At 46.7% G+C, this 21,979-nt stretch overlaps 1 protein-coding gene across 2 annotated transcripts in view; it reads right to left on the bottom strand.

Moving 5' to 3' along the window:
* The window catches only part of si:ch211-51h4.2 (uncharacterized), a 158,302-nt gene that overhangs the window by 24,934 nt on the left and 111,389 nt on the right, over nucleotides 1–21,979 (bottom strand). For both annotated transcript variants that reach the window (XM_055646256.1, XM_055646255.1), the window contains exon 13: nucleotides 16,309–16,351. In XM_055646256.1, coding sequence (XP_055502231.1) covers nucleotides 16,309–16,351 — 43 coding nt within the window. The remainder of the gene's footprint in view (nucleotides 1–16,308; nucleotides 16,352–21,979) is intronic.

Genomic DNA, 21,979 nt, shown 5'->3' on the forward strand with positions numbered 1-21,979 from the left:
GGCTGCCCCGTCGACCCGTCCTCGTGGCCTACCAGCGGGCGTGGAGCGCCGTTTCCTGGCGGGGACCGCCCAGCACCTCGGCTTCGGTGGCGGCACAGCGCTGGAGCGCTATCGCGGAGCGGGCGATGCCTTGCCTGGGTCGACGCGCTGGAGCTCCGGTGAGCTGTGACCGCCTAGATCAACACCTCCGGGCTGCGGGTCTGCGGAGCGGCAGGGCGCCGACTTTAACATCGGGAGCCTGGGGGCTCCAAACCGGCGCGGCCTTGTCGGCTTCGGAAGCCGCGGTCCCCAGTTAGGAAGCGGCCGTTCCAGGTGGCCCAGCCGCTGAGAGGACTCTCCCGACGCCGGGGCAACAGCACCCGGCCAGAACGGCCAGGAACATCGGGCCTCCGTAGAGGCAATAGCGGAGGCCTCAATATGCCTGACTTTGGGTGAACTGGGGATGGGGACTGGACATTGTGCCTTCCCCCACAGTGGTATCCATTGTGGGGGGATGATTTTTTGTATGTAAGTAAATATGTTAGTCTGTGTCCAAGATGGCTGTCGGAAGGGAGAGTGGATGCTGGCGCGGTTTGGCCGCCGCTGCTCTCTCTTCACATTATGTGTTTGATTTTTTGTCTTTGGATCGAATTCGGTTTTTAATTTGTGTATTGGTGATGTTGTTATTATTTATTTTATTCCGATTATATGTTTTATTATTCTTGTTAATTTCTGTAAGGTGTCCTTGAGACTTTTGAAATAAAATTCATTATTATTATTATTATTATATGAAGAAAGACTGGAAAGACTCGGCTTGTACACGCTAGAATTTAGGAGATTGAGGGGGGATCTTAGAGAAACTTACAAAATTCTTAAGGGGTTGGACAGGCTAGATGCAGGAAGATTATTCCCGATGTTGGGGAAGTCCAGAACTAGGGGTCACAGTTTAAGGATAAGAGGGAAGTCTTTTAGGACCGAGATGAGAAAATCGTTTTTTACACAGAGAGTGGTGAATCTGTGGAATTCTCTGCCACAGAAGGTAGTTGAGGCCAGTTCATTGGCTATATTTAAGAGGGAGTTAGATGTGGCCCTTGTGGCTAAAGGGATCAGGGGGGTATGGAGAGAAGGCAGGGATGGGATACTGAGTTGGATGATCAGCCATGATCATATCGAATGGTGGTGCAGGCTCGAAGGACTGAATGGCCTACTCCTGCACCTATTTTCTATGTTTCTAACATGCTATTAGCTTTCTTCACTGCCTGCTGTACCTGCATGCTTACTTTCAGTGACTGATGTACAAGCACACCTAGGTTTCATCGCACCTCCCCTTATCCGAATCTGACACCATTCAGATAATAATATGCCTTCCTGTTCTTGCCACCAAAGCGGACAACCTCACATTTATCCACATTATACTGCATCTGCCATGCATCTGCCCACTCATCCAACCTATCCAAGTCACACTGCTGCCTCATAGCATCCTCCTCGCAGCTCACACGGCCACCCAGCTTTGTGTCATCCGCAAACTTGAAGATGTAACATTTAATTCCCTCGTCTAAATCATTAATATATATTGTAAATAACTGGTGTTCCAGCACCGAGCCTTGCTAGTCACTGTTCTATCTATCTCTCCCATCTAACCCCATTCTCCTGTCTTTTCCTCACAACCTCTGACACCCACACTAATCTGTACTGATCAAATCGCAGAAGTTTAAAAGTGGACCCTGGATGGGTCGTGGGGGGGGGATACTGCAAGCACGAACTGTAACATTCGAAGTAAAGTTTGGAGCTTGGCTTGATTTGGGGCAATTAAATGTTGCTCACAATAGAAAACAGCACATATGCACCCAAAAGAAGCCAAAGAAACCAATTTCAGGAGTTGTCAAAGCGTAGAGTGCATTCACCGTGTGAGGGAGCGGGCGCTAAGATGAGTGCTGGCAGCTCTCTGGAGGAACACCAGCACGCTTCGCTGCCTGAACATTAAACTGCATGTTTCCTGAGCCATGGAGATGTCGGGTGTGGAGGCTGGAGGCTGGAGGCAGAGGGCCTGGGCAAATTGCATTTTACAAATCTTACGTTCATCTTGTGTTGATTGAACGAGATGTCCGATCCCAGAGTTAGACTCCATTGCTGAATCTGCCCAGCCAGAGTTACAGCACCGAAACAGTCTGTCAGCATATCAGGCAGTGGTGTTATAGTCAGACCATTGCTCATGATAATATATTCGGGCAGCACAGTGGCACAGTTACAGCCTCACAGCGCCAGAGACCCGGGTTTGATCCAGACTACGGGTCATTTGCAAGCTGGGCCGCGGGGCCTGTTTCCACGCTGTATCTCTCTCACCACTCGCTTGCTTTCACCTTCACTCTCCTCTTCTACATTTAACCGTGTCACTCAAACAGACAGACAGTCGTCACAAATAGTCACAAAGTGCTGGAGTAACTCAGTGCATCAGGCAGCATCTGTTGGGAACGTGGAGATGTGACGTTTCATAAGGTCAAAGTGATAGGAGTGAGAATTATGCCATTCGGCCCATCAAGTCTACTCCGCCATTCAATCATGGCTGATCTACCTCTCTTTCCTAACCCCATTCTCCTGCCTTCACCCCATAACCTCTGACACCTTTCCTGATCAAGATTCTATCTACCTCTTCCTTAAAAATATCCACTGACTTGGCCTCTACAGCCTTCTGTGCAAAGAATTCCACAGATTCACCACCCTCTGACTAAAGCAATTCCTCCTCATCTCCTTCCGAAAGGAACGTCCTTTAATTCTGGGGTTATGACCTCTAGTCCTAGACTCTCCCACATGTGGAAACATCCTCTCCACATCCACTCTATCCATGCCTTTCAAGCAAGTACAGGCCCAGTGCCGACAAACGCTCATCATATGTTAACCCACTCATTCCTGGATTCATTCTTGTAAACCACCTCTGGACCCTCTCCAGTGCCAGCACATCCTTCCTCAGATATGTTTTGGGCCAGGGTTCCGAGACAGCTGCCTCACATTAATCCATTGAGCTGAGCCCCAAGATCCTCATTCCCCTGTATTGAAAAACTCACAGCTAACTGCTGCTGATATTCTAGACTAAGAGGTCACTTAAAGGAACTAGTCGCCATAGTGGAAAGGGGAGTGAGATTTTTGTACAATTGGCCATCTCTGCCTTAGTTAATGAAATTTAGCTAATAAAAATCGCTAAAGTTAATTAAATGGGCAGCAGTGGAGGAAATGACATTAATTTCCTTATCGTGGCACAGCCTCCTGTTCCTCTGCTGATAAAGGTTGATACCGTCTTCATTTAATTTAAACATTTCATGTTGAAACTCACTGCACAGTTTGGAAGCAAGTTATAACACGTTGGTGCTAAAACGACGAGCATTTACAGTCCATGCTGTTGTGAAGTCAGATAGAACAGTGACATTCTTACTTGCTGCACCACAGTGTATATACTAGACCATGTGGGACCCGTTGGGCCCCGTACCCCAACGCATTATTCCGCCTCTCACCCATTCCCCCAACGCAACCCTTTCCCGAACGCAATATTCCACCACTAACCCATAGCCCTCAACTGCACAGGCGGGCCCGTTTTCCCCTCACCCCACAGCACTCCCCATCCCTTCTCTTCACCCACCCTCTTCTTGCCCCTCTCCTCCTCCCCCACTCCCTTCCTCACCTCTCCCTCCCTCTCCTTTCCCCTACCCTCAGTCACTCCCTCCCTCCCTCCCTGCCTCTTCTCCCTCTATGTCCCTGCTCCCCCACTCCTCACCTCTCCCCATCCCACTCCCCCACTAAACACAATGTTCCCTCCCTCTCCTTACAACAATGTAACACTTCTCTCATTGCACTGAGAGTCCTATCATTTGTTAACATTGTAATGGGCAGGGCAAGTTTTAAAATGAAAAGTTATTTTTTATGTGAAAAGTGAATTTTTTAAAGTTTAAAATGTGAATAACTTGTAAAATATAACATCAATCTGAACGGAACTTGATGGAACGCTGCTCTGTTTTAGAAAATTGACTTTTTTCTTTTTTGTAAATGAGATACCATTGTGATGTCATTGTGGGGTGTAACTGCTGACGGGCAGTTTATGTAAATGAGATCCTATTGTGACATCATAAGCTGCTAACTGCCAGTGCAAGTTCAAGTGATTTTTGTCAAACTGGATTTTGTAAAGTTTAAAATGTGAATAACGTAAAATATACCATCAATCTGAACAAAGCTTGATACACCACACCCCAGGACAATGGTGAGTAAGGTGGGCCATTGTAGCGTTATCGTGTACCATGTTGGCGTAATTTCAGGATCATCCGGACAGACAGACATAGAAACAAACAAGATGAGAGTTTTAGTAATATACTAGACCAACTGGGACCTGTTGGGTTCCTGTCGCACGGGAGGAGGCCAGGTCTCCCAACACAACCCATTCCCCAATACAACCCATTCCCCAACGCAATATTGCACCATTAACCCTTAGTCCCCACGGGAGGCGTGGTTCCCCAACTCAACCTGTTGCCGAACGTAAGATTCCAGCACACACCCGGCCTCCCCCAGCACTGGACTGACAAAAAATTGCAATTGCACTTCCCCAATTGCAATACCAATTCACCCTCCCCCTCCTGTCCTGCCAAGAGCTGGAGTAAGTGTTGTAGGATGGCAACATTGTTGCAAAAGTCGGGTGGAGGACCGTGATATCCCGTTTAGGTGAAAACTTGGTGGAAGCACAGAGTGTTCCTGTATTGCAACTTTGTATCGAAGTCAGTTGGAAGCTGGTGCTGGAAAGATTTTAAAATCTTGTTAAAGTTGGCTTTTTTAAACCTTGAAATATCAATAACTTGTGAAATATGACATAAAATCTGAAGGAAACTTGATTAGACCGACGACGGGAAAAAGCTGAGTAAGATTCTGTAAAAATGTTTGCGTTATTGTGCACCGTTTTGGCATAGCTCCTTGAGATCACAGAGAGACAGACAAACAAGTTGAGTCTTTTAATAGTATATATAAGTTGCTTCCTTGCAGCGCCAGAGACACGGGTTCAATCCTAACGACAGTCTGTACGGAGTTTGTACGGTCTCCCTGTGACTGCGTGGGTTTTCTTCGAGTGCTCCGGTTTCCTCCCACACTCCAAAGTATATATACTATTAAAAATAGAAGCTTCCAACAGGCCAAAGGAGTTGGCTGTACAAAGCAAAGCAACTATTCCATTGCTCAGCGGGCTGTAGGCTGACAGCACAGAGCTCCTGGTGACAAAAGGTACTGCCCTTTATCTCAGATGAGCCACTCTCGGGGATGCTGGCCTTGCCGTGTCCCGGCACTCACACTCACTCCGTTGTGTTGCAATGAGCTGCCAGTAGGATGAACACATCTGCTGCCGATGATCCTGCAGCCCACGGCACAAGCCAGCTGTGTGGAACAGGTGACCCCGCTCCCAATGTGAAGCCCTTCAAGCACAAAAATCACCCAAGACCCAGAATCGATGGTCGGGGAGAGTGGATGGTGCGTCCTGGTGCGTGTAGGGTAGTGTTCATGTGCGGAGATCACTGATCGACGCGGATTCAGTGGGCAAAGGGCCTGTTTTTGCGCTGGTCTCTAAGCCGAGCTAAACTGTGTCAGTAAAAGGATGCACATTTGAGGCATCACAAGCATCACATCTGAGGTTCACAAAGTTAATTCCCGGGATGGTGGGACTGTCATATGCTGAGAATGGAGCGGCTGGGCTTGTATACTTTGGAATTTAGAAGGATTAGAGGGGATTTTATCGAAACATAAGATTATTAAGGGTTTGGACATATTAGAGGCAGGAAACATGTTCCCAATGTTGGGGGAGTCCAGAACCAGGGGCCACAGTTTAAGAATAAGGGGTAAGCCATTTAGAACGGAGATGAGGAAACACTTTTTCACACAGAGAGTTGTGAGTCTGTGGAATTCTTTGCCTTGTGGAGGCCGGTTCTCTGGATACTTTCAAGAGCGAGCTAGATAGGGCTCCTGAAGATAGTGGAGTCAGGGGATATGGAGAGAAGGCAGGAACGGGCTACTGATTGTGGATGATCAGCCACGATCACATAGAATAACGGTGCTGGGTTGAAGGGCCGAATGGCCTACTCCTGCACCTATTGTCTATGTCTATTACCCTAAAAAAATCCAAGGCATTCGAATTAACCAAATGTGTTCTGCCGAGATTCTAAACAACTAGCTTCAGTACGGAGATCCATCACAAGGATGTTTGGTGGGAGAATAAAGAAAAAACAATAACACTTTGCAGTGACAAGCTGCTCTGATGCGATGTATGCATGAGTGATACTGACACACACACACACCAAAAATAACACTACCATCCCATTGCTCAATTCTGACATCGCAAACACTGTTCTGCACAAACCAGCTACACTTAAATAATGTGGAGGGAGGAACTGCAGATTCTGGTTTAAACCGAAGATAGACACAAAATGCTGGAGTAACTCAGCGGGACAGGCAGCATCTCTGGAGAGAAGGAATGGGTGACGTTTCGGGCCGAGACCCTTCTTCAGCCTAGACTCGAAGCCTCACCCATTCCTTCTCTCCAGAGATGCTGCCTGTCCCGCTGTCTGCAAGCTGTAAATCTCTACATACAGATGCTCCCCGGTTTACGATGCTTCAACTTACGATATTTCGACTTCTCGACTGGGCAACGGCAGTGAGCCGCAGCTCGCATCCGGCCACGTGATCGCGTGGCCCTTCAGCCACAGAGACCGTGCCGCCCAGCGATCACCTCCCCCCCACATTAACACTATCCTATACACACTAGGGACAATTTACAATTATACCAAACCAATTAGCCTGCAAACCCGTACGTGTTTGGAGTGTGTGGGAGGAAACCCGAGAAAACCCACGCAGGTCACGGGGAGAACGTACAATGACCGTACAGACAACACCCGTGGTCAGGATCGAACCCTGGTCTCTGGCGCTGTGAGGCAGCAACTCAACTGCTGCGCCACCGTGCCACCCTGGGATTCCCCAAATTATTACATTTGAAAATAAAATCAATGTACTTCTGTATCTTGAGTTATGCAAAGCGGATTCCGCTAAATCATTCTGTAACAATAGTCGTCTCGTGCCTGAATATTTGATGGCATTGTTGTTCAGACACCATGTTTCATTTTTATGCATCTGGGAAATGTTGCCCTTGTGCCTCTGATAATTTCATTGCGCTCTCTCTTTAACAGGGAGATGGTTAGCGGCGTGCATTAATCATTTATTCGCTACTATCTTGTATCTGTTCCCTGTTGAATTCTGCACTCTCCCTGGCATCTTTTCGACTGCGTCCGACTGCACACATGATGGAAAGTGTCCATGTAGCTGCTGCAAGCTTCAGATTCATTCTTTTATATAATTGGGGAATTGAGGATCTTTCTTCTCAATCACTCTTTCCACTTCTTTCACATTTGAAACGTAGGAGTTACAAAATGCCGTTGTGACAGGGAACGTCGCTGAACAGTTGTCTGTTATGTAATGACATTTATCTTGCCCCCCCCCCCTGCTGTTGAAGCCAGCGAGGTAGAATCTACCAATGAGGAGGATAATTGGTGGGATTTCCGCACTGCAGTCAATCTCAGCAGCCTCAGTAATAAGCGTCCATGTTCAAGGTTGAAACTGTGGTTGCCATAGCATTGCAAAGCATTGTTCTTCACCAACGGGAACAGGGACTGCAGCTCAAATCACTGTGGTTTGTCTCCGGACAGCTTCAAGGGCCTGTCCCACTTGGCGAATTTTCCGGCGACTGTCGGCATCATTGACTGACGTATCAGGTCACCGAGAAATTCGCATCGTGATGTTGTATGACACGCGGTGTTTTTTCAAGTGTCGCAATATTTTTTTTGTCGCTGCAGAATTTTGAAATGTTCAAATTCTTTTGGTGACACTGATATGACGCCGGCAGTCGCCGAAAAAAAATTGCCAAGTGGGACAGGCCCTTTAGCCTCCCATTAACCCCTCCCACCAGATGCCGTTGTGGGTCACTCTGAGCAAAATCTTTCCTTGCATTTTCAGCTTTCCCCCGAAATGTACTTCCAGCCTCATCAACATTAGCCTGGAAGATATGCTGGAGTAACTCAGCGGGACAGGCAGCGTCTCTGGAGAGAAGGAGTGGGTGACCCTTCTTCAGTCTGGAGAAGGGTCTCGACCCAAAACGTCACTCATTCCTTCTCTCCAGAGCCGCTGCCTGGCCCGCTGGGTTACTCCAGCTTTTTGCGTCTATCTTCGGTGTAAACCGACCGGCATCTGCAGTTCCTTCCTAAACGTTAACGCAGACACTTGCCTGATGTAAACACGATCCAAGCGCTCCCATCCCTCTTGCCACCCTGCTGAACACCACCTCTGAAAAACCCCTCCTCACCACCTACGGGATGGTGGCACAGCGGTGGAGTCGCTGCCTCACAGCACTAGAGATCCAGGTTCGATTCTGACCACGGATGCTGTCTGTGCGGAGTATGCACGTTCTCCCCGTGACCGTGTGGGTTTGCTCTGGTTTCTTCCCACATTCCACATCGGCTATTTGGCTTCTGTAAAGTTGTTCCTAGCGTGTAGGATAGAACTAGTGTACGTACGGGGTGATCACTGGTCGGCATCCACTCAGTGGGCCGAATGGCCTGTTCCAGCACTGTATCTCTAAAGTGAAGAAATGTCTCCTCATCTCACGAGCTAAATGGGTGCCCCTGTGCCCCGAGTATTGGTTGATGGTGCACAAATCTCTCATCATAGATTAACCCTTGTCCTGAGGAATCAGTCTACATCCCATTCATTCTGCAATTCTACCCAGTGCAGACACATAATACCCAAGTCTATATAGTTTGGAGTCTATTTGGAGGTTGTAGTGTTTGGAGGCCTGTACGTGTATGTGCATACGTAGAGCTGCTAATATGTTATGAAGGTATACAGTACTGAATTCCTGCTATCACCAATAAACCAGCAGCCAAACGTTTTGAAAAGTGACATCCAAACCACAGCAATGGCTTTGTGACAACCTGCGCTGAGCCTGTTGGCAAGAACATTAAAATTCACTTGCCATTGGCTCCACTCTTTAGTGAGGTTGCATATCCCATTACTGAGTGATAATGCGCGGAATAATAATCAGGGACATTAAAGTAATTTATCAACTGCAACATAATAGCTTACGGAATTATAGTGCACCAATCTATTGCAGAGAATTTGTATAATTTGCTCAAAATTGCTCAAAAACATTCTCTTTGCCGGAAAGGTCATTGAAAACACCCAACAATTATGATCTGGGTGACCAGATGAGAGATTGATTTGACCAGTGGTTTAAAAAGCTATCATGTTCTTCAATAACAAAGCGATAGATAAAAGATGTTCGCAACTTGACCTGATGACATTTGCAGTCAAGCTTTTTGCCAGTGACATTTATCATCAGACAACCTTTGTGGCATTTAAATATGCCAGTGATGTGTCACTAATTCTCATTTCTATATGAGAGCGCTGAGCTGTAGCTGTAATGGGCAAGATTCTTGAGAGCAGGGAGACTAATTCAGCTGGCCGCCACCTTTATACCCGACAGCAGAGTTGAGCTAGGCCAATCTACCAACAAGTTCCACCACCAGATTCAAACATGAACGGTTCAAAAATACAGTTCTAACCCAGTCCATAAAACACATTTCTGTACCAGGTTAATATAAATAATCTTTACAATTGCAGATTCAATACTTGTTAAGGGATAGGAGATAAAGCTACCCCTTGATTTAAAGTTGAAGAATATTAGAGACATTTGCTCAAAGATTTATATAGAGTCATATAGTTATGCAGCTGGGAGTAAGGCCCTTCTGCCCAACTTGTTCATTCCGATCATAGAAACATAGAAACACAGAAATAGGTGCAGGAGTAGGCCATTCGGCCCTTCGAGCCTGCACCTCCATTCAATGTGATCATGGCTGATCATCCAACTCAGAATCCTGTACCTGCTTTCTCTCCATACCCCCTGATCCATTTAGCCACAAGGGCCACATCTAACTCCCTCTTAAATATAGCCAATGAACTGGCCTCAACTACCTTCTGTGGCAGAGAATTCCAGAGATTCACCACTCTCTGTGTGAAAAATGTTTTTCTCATCTCGGTCCTAAAAGATTTCCCACTTATCCTTAAACTGTGACCCCTTGTTCTGGACTTCCCCAACATCGGGAACAATCTTCCTGCATCTAGCCTGTCCAACCCCTTAAGAATTTTGTAAGTTTCTATAAGATCCCCCTCAATCTTCTAAATTCTAGCGTGTACAAGCCAAGTCTATCCAGTCTTTCTTCATATGAAAGTCCTGACATCCCAGGAATCACTCCGGTGAACCTTCTCTGTACTCCCTCTATGGCAAGATCAAGTTGCCTACTAGTCCCATTTGCTCGCGTTCAGTACATATCCGTCCAAACCATTCCTATTGTTGCAACTGTCCCGACGTCTTTTCAATGTAATTGTTCCCACTTTTCTCACCTGCTCCGGCAGCTTGTTCCATAATCTCTTGTGGGTATCAGTAACCCTGTGATGTACATTCGACAAGTCAATGTGCGGAAACAGTGACTGGAGATGACTTTCTGAACACTATGTTTACAAAGCAGCTTTCACAGCTTCCACATCACTTTCACAACAACCTTTGACCTCGATCTATTTTGGGCACATAAACCTTGAGTAACTCAGCGAGTCAGGCAGCACCTCTGGAGAGAAGGAATAGGTGACGTTTGTGGTCGAGACCCTTCTTCAGACTCGACCCGAAAGGTCACCTATTCCTCTAGAGATGCTGTCTGACCCATTGAGTTACTCCACCTTTTTGTGTCCATCTATTGGTTTAAACCAGCATCTGCAATTCCTTCCTACACACTCTATCTAGTTGACGAGTTTGAACTGATTATATCCACATGGTCTACATCAGATCTCTGGATAGCGCCCGAAACAAAGCTGTAACTCAGTACCGGTGGCAATAATAAATGTAAACCGATACTGGTTAAAGTAATGACAACAAATGCTAATGAAAGCAGGAGAGGCATAGGGTGAAATGGGGAAGTCCAGAAACAGGGGTCACAGTTTAAGAATAAGGGGTAGGCCATTTAGGACTGATATGAGGAAAAAACATTTTCACCCAGAGAATTGTGAGTCTGTGGAATTCTCTGCCACAGAAGGCAGTGGAGGCCAATTCACGAATGTTTTCAACAGAGTTAGATTTAGCTTTTAGGACTAAAGGAATTAAGGGATATGGGGAAAAAGTAGGAACGGGGTACTGATTTTAGCAGATCAGCCATGATCATATTGAATGACGGTGCTGGCTCGAAGGGCCGAATGGCCTACTCCTGCACCGATGTTTCTATGTTTCTATGTCATTAGAGTAAGGACACAACACAATGTGCATTCAAAATGTTCCTGACAAAAAAAACAATCATGACCAATTATAATTGGGCGGCACGGTGGCGCAGCGGTAGAGTTGCTGCCTTACAGCGCTCACAGCGCCAGAGACCAGTGTTCGATCCCGACTATGGGTGCTGTCTGTACAGAGTTTGTACGTTCTCCCCGCGACCGCATGGGATTTCTCTGAAGATGTTCGGTTTCCTCCCACATTCCAAAGACGTACAGGTTTGCAGGTTAATTGGCTTGGTATAAACGTAAACATTGTGTGTAGGATAGTGTTAGTGTGCGGGGATCGCTGGTCAGTGAGGGCTTGGTGGGCCGCAGGGCCTGTTTCCGCACTGTATCTCTAAACTGAACGAAACTAAACCAAACCGCAGGCTTGGCATCAATGTCCAGCACAGACATCGTGGGCCGAAGGGCCTGTTCCTGTACTGTACTGTTCTGTGTAAGTCTGCACCCATCTTTGAACTATTCAATTCAATCAGTTTGACTTCCCAGGGCTTTAACTAATGCCCTTCAAATAGTTTTCTGCTATCTAATCCAACCCCCGAAATATTACCTCTCGGGAAATAATCAAACCAAACTCAAGATAGGGCAAAGTGGGAGATACAGGAATAGGTCACTTGCAACTTTCTAGGCAAAGGAACACCCTGTAAGATGTGTAGGAAGGTAGACACAAAACTCAGGCTCAAATCCAAAACGTCACTCATTCCTTCTCTCCAGAGATGCTGCCTGTCCTGCTGAGTTACTGCAGCATTCTTGTCCACCCTGTAAGACTTCTTTTGTGATTTAGCAGGGAATGGAGGGATATGGATTATGGGCTGGCACATAAGAGTTGGTCTTGGCATCATGTTTGGCACAGACATTATGGGCCGAAGGGCCTGTTCTTGTGCTGTACTGGGCTATGAGATCGGTGTGGATCACTCTACTAATCTCCTGTGACCTTCAAGTTATGAACGTTTGCTCCCTCAAATACAAAGCAAATATAACACTCTGGATCAGGGGGTGTCAAACTCACTTTAGGCCACGGGCCGGATTGGGCAAAATGTGACTTGGTGCGGGCCGGATCAGTTGCGCACGCTAGAACGTCAGTCAGCCAGCCCGAGGCCAAGGGGAGCTCAGCACCGCCATCTTGTCTGTTTGACAGCGGTTGCCGGGGGGGGCAACTGTCCCCATGGCAACCGTGGGCCAATCACAGAGCGGAGGACGGGAGCGCCCCCCTGCCGGCGCAGCAGGCGGCATAGACAGCGGTGGGGAGAGAGAGAGAGAGAGAATGAGAGAGAGAGAGAGCGGCTGCCGTACAGATACATAATAAATGGTCGTGAATATACTTTTTTTTCCCCCCAAATCATCCTGCGGGCCGGATTGGACGCCTTCGCGGACCGGATGCGGACGTGGGCCGGTAGTTTGACACCCCTTGCTCTAGATTAATGGCAAGGCTTTATTCCTGCTGACTAAGGTATGAGTAAACACACCAAGCCCAGCGCCAGACCCGGGTTCAATCCTGACTACGGGTGCGCTCAGTACGGAGTTTATATGCTCTCTCTGTGACTGCGTGGGTTTTCTCCGGGTGCTCCGGTTTCCTCCCACACTCCAAAAAATACAGATTTGGAAGTTGATTGGCTTTGGTAAAAAAAAATTGTAAATCGTCCCTAGTGTTTAGGACAGTGCTGCTGTAATCAATCGCTGGTCACCATGGACTCAGCATGGGCCGAAGGGCCTGTTTCTGCACCGCTAAAGAAATTAAACTGGGAGCCAGCTAGATTTCACAGACAGGTTGATCAGTAAAAAAGATCAAAGTAACAGCTCCATCCCTTTGTCCTTCTGGGCAAGAGGATTGAAATCAGCACTTTTATTTTACTTCCCATCAGAAATCTCATACTCTCATTTTATGACGTTAACCTATGCTTAATTTTACAAGCAATGAACGTTAAAGACTATGCACAAATCTGGCTGGCAAGCTGATGGTAGTAGAATACAGGGTGATGATATTTTGGTTTACACTTTGAGTAAAGTCAGGTACCCAAGGACAATTCCTCTTTATATACAATATTCACCATAAATTCAGTGCAGTTGTGGTGGGGTGGCCATGTAGTTATGGGTAGTCGAGGTAGTCGTAGGTAGTTTTAGTTCATCGCCTTTGCTGACTGGGCACATTCATTGGCTCATTGGGGAAGAAACATAAGCACGAGTTTTGAGAACCAAGGATAACCAACCGGTAATGTTAAATGTCCGCCGAACTTCACAGCTGTGTATCTCTGGCTTCTTAAAAGTGACTCCACTCCTTCTTCCCCCCTTCTCCCCTCCCCCCCTCTCTTTAAAGGACTTACCGTACACTGCGCTAACTGTTGTGTGTGTGTGTGTGTGTGTGTGTGTGTGTGTGGGGTGTGTGTGTGTGTGTGTGTGTGTGTGTGAGTGTGAGTGTGTGAGTGTGAGTGTGAGTGTGTGTGTGTGTGTGTGTGTTCCACTCTGACAGTCGCCACTCCAGTTCCCGGTTTTTCGTTTTTCAGGCGATTGCCGTGAGCTTGTCAGTCCGCTGAAAAATCGCCCAAGTGGGACAGGCCCTTTAGCCCTGCTTCACTATGTGAAAACAAAGACATTTGGAAACTCAACACTAATTGCATGAAGCAGATCCGTCTGAAGAAGGGTCTCGAGCCGTTAACGTCACCCATTCCTTCTCTCTAGGGATGCTGCCCGTCCCGCTGAGTTACTCCAGCATTTATTGAAAGTCCATTTTAAAATCAACACTGATATATTCCTTACCATCAGATCATGATAATGAAATGAAGCTTTTAAGAAAGACTTTTGAATATTTGATGTCATGGTTACTTAAAGAATGAATTATTTGTAAACAAATCATAACTCAATAATTTACATCTATTAACTGGCAGTGGTTGTGAGCCGGCAGCTTAATGATCCCACTGATGTGGGGATAGTAACATGTTAAGTAGTTAATATAGATTGTGACTGCTATTGTGATTTAGCGGTGCATGGGGAAGAATCAATGTTTAGAAGCAAATATAAAAGGGAATGAATCATTGTTCCATGTTCTCCAGAGATGCTGCCTGACCAACTGAGAAGCAGCAGCATGTCGTGTCTTTCTTTGGTAGTTCCTCGTTATTATAAATGAATCAAGCTATTACTTCTTGATTACGTTTTGCAGCAGATTGCTACAAATATTGTGAATTAAATCTGAGGGTGGTGGGTGTATGGAACGAGCTGCCAGAGGAGGGAGTTGAGGCAGGGGCGATCGCAATGTTTAAGAAACAGTTAGACAGGTACATGGATAGGACAGGTTTCGAGGGATATGGACCAAACGCAGGCAGGTGGGACTAGTGTATTTGGGGCATGTTGGTCGGCGTGGGCAAGTCGGGCCGAAGGGCCTGTTTCCACATTGTATGACACTATGATTCTGTCCATACTGACCCCGGTTTTAGACAATGTATGTACAGGTCTGGTATTGCAAAAACACTGATCAAAACAGATCCGTCACAAGCCTCAAAAACACAAACACTGCTGGAGCAGATTGTTACATCTCCGTGACATTCAGTCACGGTTTCTGGAGGCACAGGAACTGCAGATGCTGTCACCCTGAGCAAAGCACAAAGTGCTGGAGGAACTCAATAGACAATAGACAATAGGTGCAGGAGTAGACTATTTGGCCCTTCGAGCCAGCACCGCCATTCAATGTGATCATGGTTGATCATCCTCAATTCCTGCCTTCGCCCCATATCCACTGACTCCACTATCTTCTCTCTTGAAAGTATCCAGAGAACCGGCCTCCACCGTCCTCTGAGGCAAATAATTCCACAGACTCACAACTCTCTGTGGGGAAAAAGTGTTTTCTCGTCTCCGTTCTAAATAGCTTACCCCTTATTCTTAAACTGTGGACCCTGGTTCTGGACTCCCCCAATATCGGGAACTGACTCAGTGGGTCAGGCAGAATCTGGGGGGGGGGGGTTTGGAGCACAACAGTACATGGTTTGTCCCCTGTGATGGAGCAGAGGGATTGAGAAAGAGAGAGTCCGAGTGAATTTGACAGTAAGGTGGACATGAAGAATAAAATTGATGAAATCAATGAGTTCTGCGCGGAGATGGGACCTGACCCCAAAACGTTGTCTGTCTTTTCCCTCCGCAGATGCTGCCTGACTAACTGAGTTCCTCCAGCACTTTGAGTTTTGCTCAAGATTCCAGCATCTGCTAACATTTATTTTGAGAGGGCGTATACAAAAAAGAGGGATGTAATGCTGAGGCTCTATAAGGCACTGTCAGGCCACATTTGGAATATTGTGAGCAACTTTGGACACCACATCTGAGGAAGGATGTGCTGGCTCTGGAGAGGGTCCAGAGGAGGTTTACATGAATGATCCCAGGAGTGAGTGGGCTAACCTATGATGAGCGTTTGATGGCACTGGGCCTGTACTCACTGTAGTTTAGAAGAATGAGGGGGGACCTCATTGAAACATACAGAACAGTGAAAGGCCTGGATAGAGTGGGTGTGGAGAGGATGTTTCCACTAGTGGGAAAGTCTAGGACTAGAGGTCACAGCCTCAGAATTAAAGGATGTTCTTTTAGGAAGGAGATGAGGAAGAATTTTTTTTTCAGAGTCCTATTTTTTTTCAATGAATCTGTGGAATTCTTCGCCACAGAAGGTTGTGGAGGCCAGGTCAGTGGATATATTTAAGGCAGAGATTGATAGATTCTTGATTAGTACAGGTGTCGGAGGTTATGGGGAGAAGGCAGGAGAATGGGGTTAGGAGGGAGAGATAGATCAGTCACGATTGAATGGCAGAGTAAACTTGATGGGCCGAATGGCCTAATTCTGCTCCTATCATTTATGACCTTATGGGACTGATACCGTCAGCACCATTACCGATTCAATGTCTGAATCTTACCCGATACATCTTGGCTTGCATGAGTACCTAAAATTAAACAGGAAAGACGCAAACGATTTCTTACCTTTGTGAGAGGAACTGTGGCTATTTCTCCTGCCTTTTCTGATCTGAAAGAAAAAAAGATGAAGAATTTTTCATGGATGTGAAATATACAAATTGTACATGAAGATCTGACAATGTAGAATGCTAGGCAATGCACAGCCTAGTGTAGATTAGATTTCCAGCTCAGATTAAACAGCATATAGGGCTTGTCCCACTAAGTTCACCCAAGAACTCTCCCACGCTAAAAAAGAAATCTAACTCGTGGTACCTCATCACGAGTATTTTTTTACGCTTGGAAATTTTTCACACTGTTGAAAAAATTTCGCGAGTTTCCCGAGTACCTGCCGTTAGCGTTACGAGCCGTCCACGAGCTCCGACGTACCCGCTGCGCACATTCTACGTACTTACCACAAGTTTGATTTTTTTAAAAACTCGGGAGAGCTCTTGGGTGAACTCGCATTGTGGGACAGGCCCTTTACTCTCGTGGAGGTCTCTGGGGGAGGGGGGGGGTGCGGAGACCACTCTTTAGAGAACACTCCTGACATTTAAGTTGAGGGAGGAAAGATTTAATAGGAACCCGAGGGGCCAAATCATTCCACTCATGTGATAGGAGCAGAAATAGGCCATTCAGCCCATCACGTCTACTCCCCTGCTCTATCTCACCCTCCCAACCCCATTCTCCTGACTTCTCCCCGTAACCCTTGACACCCGTACTAATCAAGAATCTGTCAATCTCCGCCATAAACATATCCATTGACTTAGCCTCCACAGCCGTCTGTGGCAATGAATTCCACAAATTCACCACCCTTTGACGAAATAAATTCCTTCTCATCTCCTTTCTTAAGGTGCGTCCTCTAATTCTGAGGCTGTGGCCTCTGATCCTAGACTCTCCCACTGGTGGAAACATCCTCTCTATCTAGCCCTTTCACTATTCAATGTCTCACCGAGGTTCGCCCCCCCTCATCCTTCTGAACTCCAGCGAGTAGAGGCCCAGTGCCGTCAAAAGCTCATCATATGTTTCTAACCCACTCATCCATATAACCATATAACCATATAACAATTACAGCACGGAAACAGGCCATCTCGGCCCTACAAGTCCGTGCCGAACACATTTTTTTTCCCCTTAGTCCCACCTGCCTGCACTCATACCATAACCCTCCATTCCCTTCTCATCCATATGCCTATCCAATTTATTTTTAAATGATACCAATGAACCTGCCTCCACCACTTCCACTGGCAGCTCATTCCGCACCGCTACCACTCCCTGGGTTTCAAGAAGTGACGATGGCTACCTTAGCTGGATAAATGGCAAAAGTCACCATCTCAGGATGGGGATTCCCTGCTGCTGGTGACACCACATCTCAGCTGATGACAAACTCACGTGAGATCAATGGAGTGGAAAACACAACATTTCCAGTGTTGTACTCAAAGCTTCGCATACCAGTCGCAAAGCTATTAATAATTTACACGCCAGCTTGTTCATGTAAAACATTACATCGGGGAAGTTTATCTTTTCACAAGCAATTCCCATCTCCGAAACAGATAGAACAACACACAGTCACATCAATCTACCATCAACGTTAATTCCACTAAATCTCCTCACGAAAATCAACTGCTCATTTGTAAAATGTGCTCAATATTACAGAAATAATGAAAAGCTTTTTACCGATCATAGTTTTTCACCAATTTCAAAATAAGGACCATTCTGAAATGATTTACAAACAAGCTGTTTTAAAACGTCTCATCCACTTCAGTGATGACTGACTATCGGTTCCAAACAGCAAGAGAACACTCACGCAGTGTATGAGCATGCCTGGCCAAATTGTTACTCCTCCTGAAGAAGGACATTCTTCCCTATTGAGGGAGTGCAGCGTAGGCTCACCAGGTGGATCCCCGGGATGGCGGGACTCTCGAATGTTGAAAGAATGGAACGGCTGGGCTTGTATTTCACTGGAATTTAGAAGGATGAGAGGATATCTTATTGAAACGTATAAGATTATTAAGGGTTTGGACACGCTAGAGGCAGGAACCATGTTCCCGATGGTGGGGGAGTCCAGAACCAGGGGCCACAGTTTAAGAATAAGGGGTAAGCCATTTAGAACGGAGATGAGGAAAAACTTTTTCACCCAGAGAGCTGTGAATCTGTGGAATTCTCTGCCTCAAAAGGCAGTGGAGGCCAATTCTCTGGATGCTTTCCAGAGACAGTTAGATAGGGCTCTTAAAGATAGTGGAGTCAGGGGATATGAGGAGAAGGCAGGAAAGGGGTACTGATTGGGGATGATCAGCCGTGATCACAGTGAATGGCAGTGCTGGCTCGAAGGGCTGAATGGCCTCCTCCTGCACCTTTTGTCTATGTATCTATGTAATAGTGTATCCTTTTCCCAGCTGCTGTCCGGCAGAAGAAACTGAAGCTTGAAAGTGCGCACCACCAAGGATAATTGTCAGAGAAGTGGCAGATGGAATATAGTGCAGCAAAGTGCGGAGTCATGCGTTTTGGTAGTAGGAATAAAGGCGTAGACTAGTTTCTAAATGGGGTGAGAATCCAGAAATCGGAGGTGCAAAGGGACCTGGGAGTGCTGGTGCAGGATTCCCATAAAGTGAATCTACACCTTGAATCGGTAGTAAAGAAAGCAAACTCAATGCTAGCATTTATTTAATGTATGCAAATACAGGGATGTAATGCTGAGGCTCTATAAGGTGCTGGTCAGGCTGCATTTAGAATATTGTGAGCAATTTTGAGCACCATATCTGAGGAAGGATGTGCTGACTCTGGAGAGGGTCCAGAGGAGGTTTACAAGAAATATCCCAGGAATGAGTGCATTCATGCTGCACTTGTCACTTTACCTCCCCCCTCAATTCCGTCCAAGGACCCAAGCAGCCTTTCCAGGTGAGGCAGAGGTTCATCTGCATCTCCTCCAACCTCAGCTATTGCATCCGCTGTTCCAGGTGTTAACTTCTCTACATCGGTGAGCAGGGGGGGCGGAAATCCCGGGGGGGACAGGGGGACAGGTGGGACCCGTCCCCCCCTGTTTTGAGAGATAGGGAGACAGCCCCCCCCCCCCCATTTTTTGTAATCCGGATTTTCAAACCCGGTGAAATCTCCGCTTTCCGCGAGACAGTGGGGGTGGGACTGCTGATCGAGGGCACCAATTGGACAAGAGGGACGTCGATCAGCAGGCAATGGGAGCGGCACAGACCTGCGCCTCATCCACAGTCAGGATGGATCCCGGCTGTGATGTCCTAAAAAAACAAGGACATTGGGAAACTGCAATGAGGAACAAATGGTACGCAGTCAATGTCTGTAAAAATAAAATGTTCTTCTGAACAGAAATGACACAGCAAAAATGAATGTCAATGTGTCATTATGGTGTCATCCAAGAAATAATCAGTGAACTGCAGGAACAAAGCAGAGCGGGTCACTGAGAGGACACAGAGTGCTGGAGTTACTCAGCGGGTCAGGCAGCATCTGTGGAGAACATGGATACGTGGCGTTTAAGAGGGAACTGCAGATGCTGGAGAATCGAAGATTACACAAAAAAGCTGCAGAAACTCAGCGGGTGCAGCAGCATCTATGGAGCGAAGGAAATAGGCAACGTTTCGGGCCGAAACCCTTCTTCAGACTGATCGGGAGCGGGGGTGGACGGGGACAAGAAAGGGAAAAGGAGGAGGAGCCCGAAGGCTGGGGGATGGGAGGAGACAGCAGGGGGGCTGAGGAAGGGGAGGAGACAGCAAGGACTAACAAAATTGGGAGAATTCGATGTTCATGCCCCCGGGATGCAGACTCCCCAAACGGAATATGAGGTGCTGTTCCTCCAATTTCCGGTGCTGCTCGCTGTGGCCATGGAGGAGACCCAGGACAGAGAGGTCGGAGACGGAGTGGGAGGGGGAGTTGAAGTGCTGAGCCACCGGGAAGTCAGCTTGGTTATTGCGGACCGAGCGGAGGTGTTCGGCGAAACGATCGCCCAACCTCCGCTTGGTCTCACCGATATAGATCTGCTGACATCTAGAGCAGCGGACGCAATAGATGAGGTTGGAAGAGATGCAGGTAAACCTCTGTCGCACCTGGAACGATTGCTTGGGTCCTTGAACGGAGTCGAGGGGGGAGGTAAAGGGACAAGTGTTGCATCTCTTGCGGTTGCAAGGGAAAGTGCCCGGGGAGGGGGTGGTACGAGAGGGAAGGGAAGAATTGACAAGGGAGTTATGGAGGGAGCGGTCTTTGCGGAAGGCAGATATGGGGGGAGATGGGAAGATGTGGCGAGTGGTGGGGTCACGTTGGAGGTGGCGAAACTGACGGAGGATTATTTTTTGTATGTGACGGCTGGTGGTGGCATTTGGTGTCACAACTTCTTCAAGGGAAATAGGTGCACTGTAGTTAATCCCTGGTACAAGCCAGAGCTGACTGATCTCAGGGGCAATATTTGAAGAGGTGTGAATATTCACAGGGAAATAACAGGATTGAGCAGTCTTGCTGGTGTGTGTGTGTGTGTGTGTGTGTGTGTGTGTGTGTGTGTGTGTGTGTGTGTGTGTGTGTGTGTGTGTGTGTGTGTGTGTGTGTGTGTGTGTGTGTGTGTGTGTGTGTGTGTGTGTGTGTGTGTGTGTGTGTGAGAGAGAGAGAGAGAGAGAGAGAGAGAAAGAAAGAAAGAAAGTGAACGAGAAAGTGTGAGAAAGAGAGAGAGAGAAAAAATAATCAGAGCAGTTCTTTTATTAAATCATGGAGAGAAATGAGAATGTGTCTAATTAAATGGAGAATTAAGGCCACAAATCCAATCAGCATGGCCATTGTGAAATAATGGCAGTGCAGCTAATTATATGGCAGAAGTATCATGAGTAATATCATTACCAACCTCCAATTGAATATAGACACAAAATGCTGGAGTAACTCAGCGGGGACAGGCAGCATCTCTGGAGAGAAGGAATGGGTGACGTTTCAGGTCGAGACCCTTCTTCAGTCTCCCATTCCTTCTCTCCAGAGATGCTGCCTGACCCGCTGACTTACTCCAGCATTTTGTTTCTACGTTCAATATGAACCAGCATCTGCAGTTCTTTCATACTCCTCCAATTGAATATTTTCTGTCATATTGTGTCTAAACTTGAGCCAGAAGTATGTACGGCAGTCTTGCCAAGAAAGTCATGTCAAGAAATCGCAATAAGAGAGTAGAAACAAAGAACTGCAGATGCTGAATAATACACAAAAAGACACAAAGTGCTGGAGTAACTCAGCAGGTCAGGCAGCATCTCTGGGGAATATGGATGGGTGACGTTTTGTGTCGGGACTCTTCTTCAGACAGTCTGAAGGGTCTCGATGTGAAACGTCACCTATCCATGTTCTCCACAGATGCTGCCTGACCCTCCTGCACTTTATATATTTTTTTTTTGTAAACCAGCATCTGCAGTTCCTTGTATAAATATTAAGCTCATGTATTCAAAAATCTGGCAAAAGTTGAAAAGTGCAACACGGCAAATGTGGCTTTTTATTCATTTTTTAAAAATTGCTTAAAAATGTATTTTAAAAACACAACATTTGAATATATTGTGTAGGAAAGAACTGCAGGTGCTGGTTTGAATATATTGTCTCTATTTTCCATTGCTCTTTGTTCATCATTTTATATATATATTTTCGCTTATTTTTAGAAATAGCAGATATTGTTTACGATATCTTTTTGCAAGCAAGCTGCACAAATTGATGCACTAAA

Source organism: Leucoraja erinacea, chromosome 14 (assembly GCF_028641065.1).
Source record: "Leucoraja erinacea ecotype New England chromosome 14, Leri_hhj_1, whole genome shotgun sequence".
NCBI classification, from domain to species: Eukaryota; Metazoa; Chordata; class Chondrichthyes; order Rajiformes; family Rajidae; genus Leucoraja; species Leucoraja erinaceus.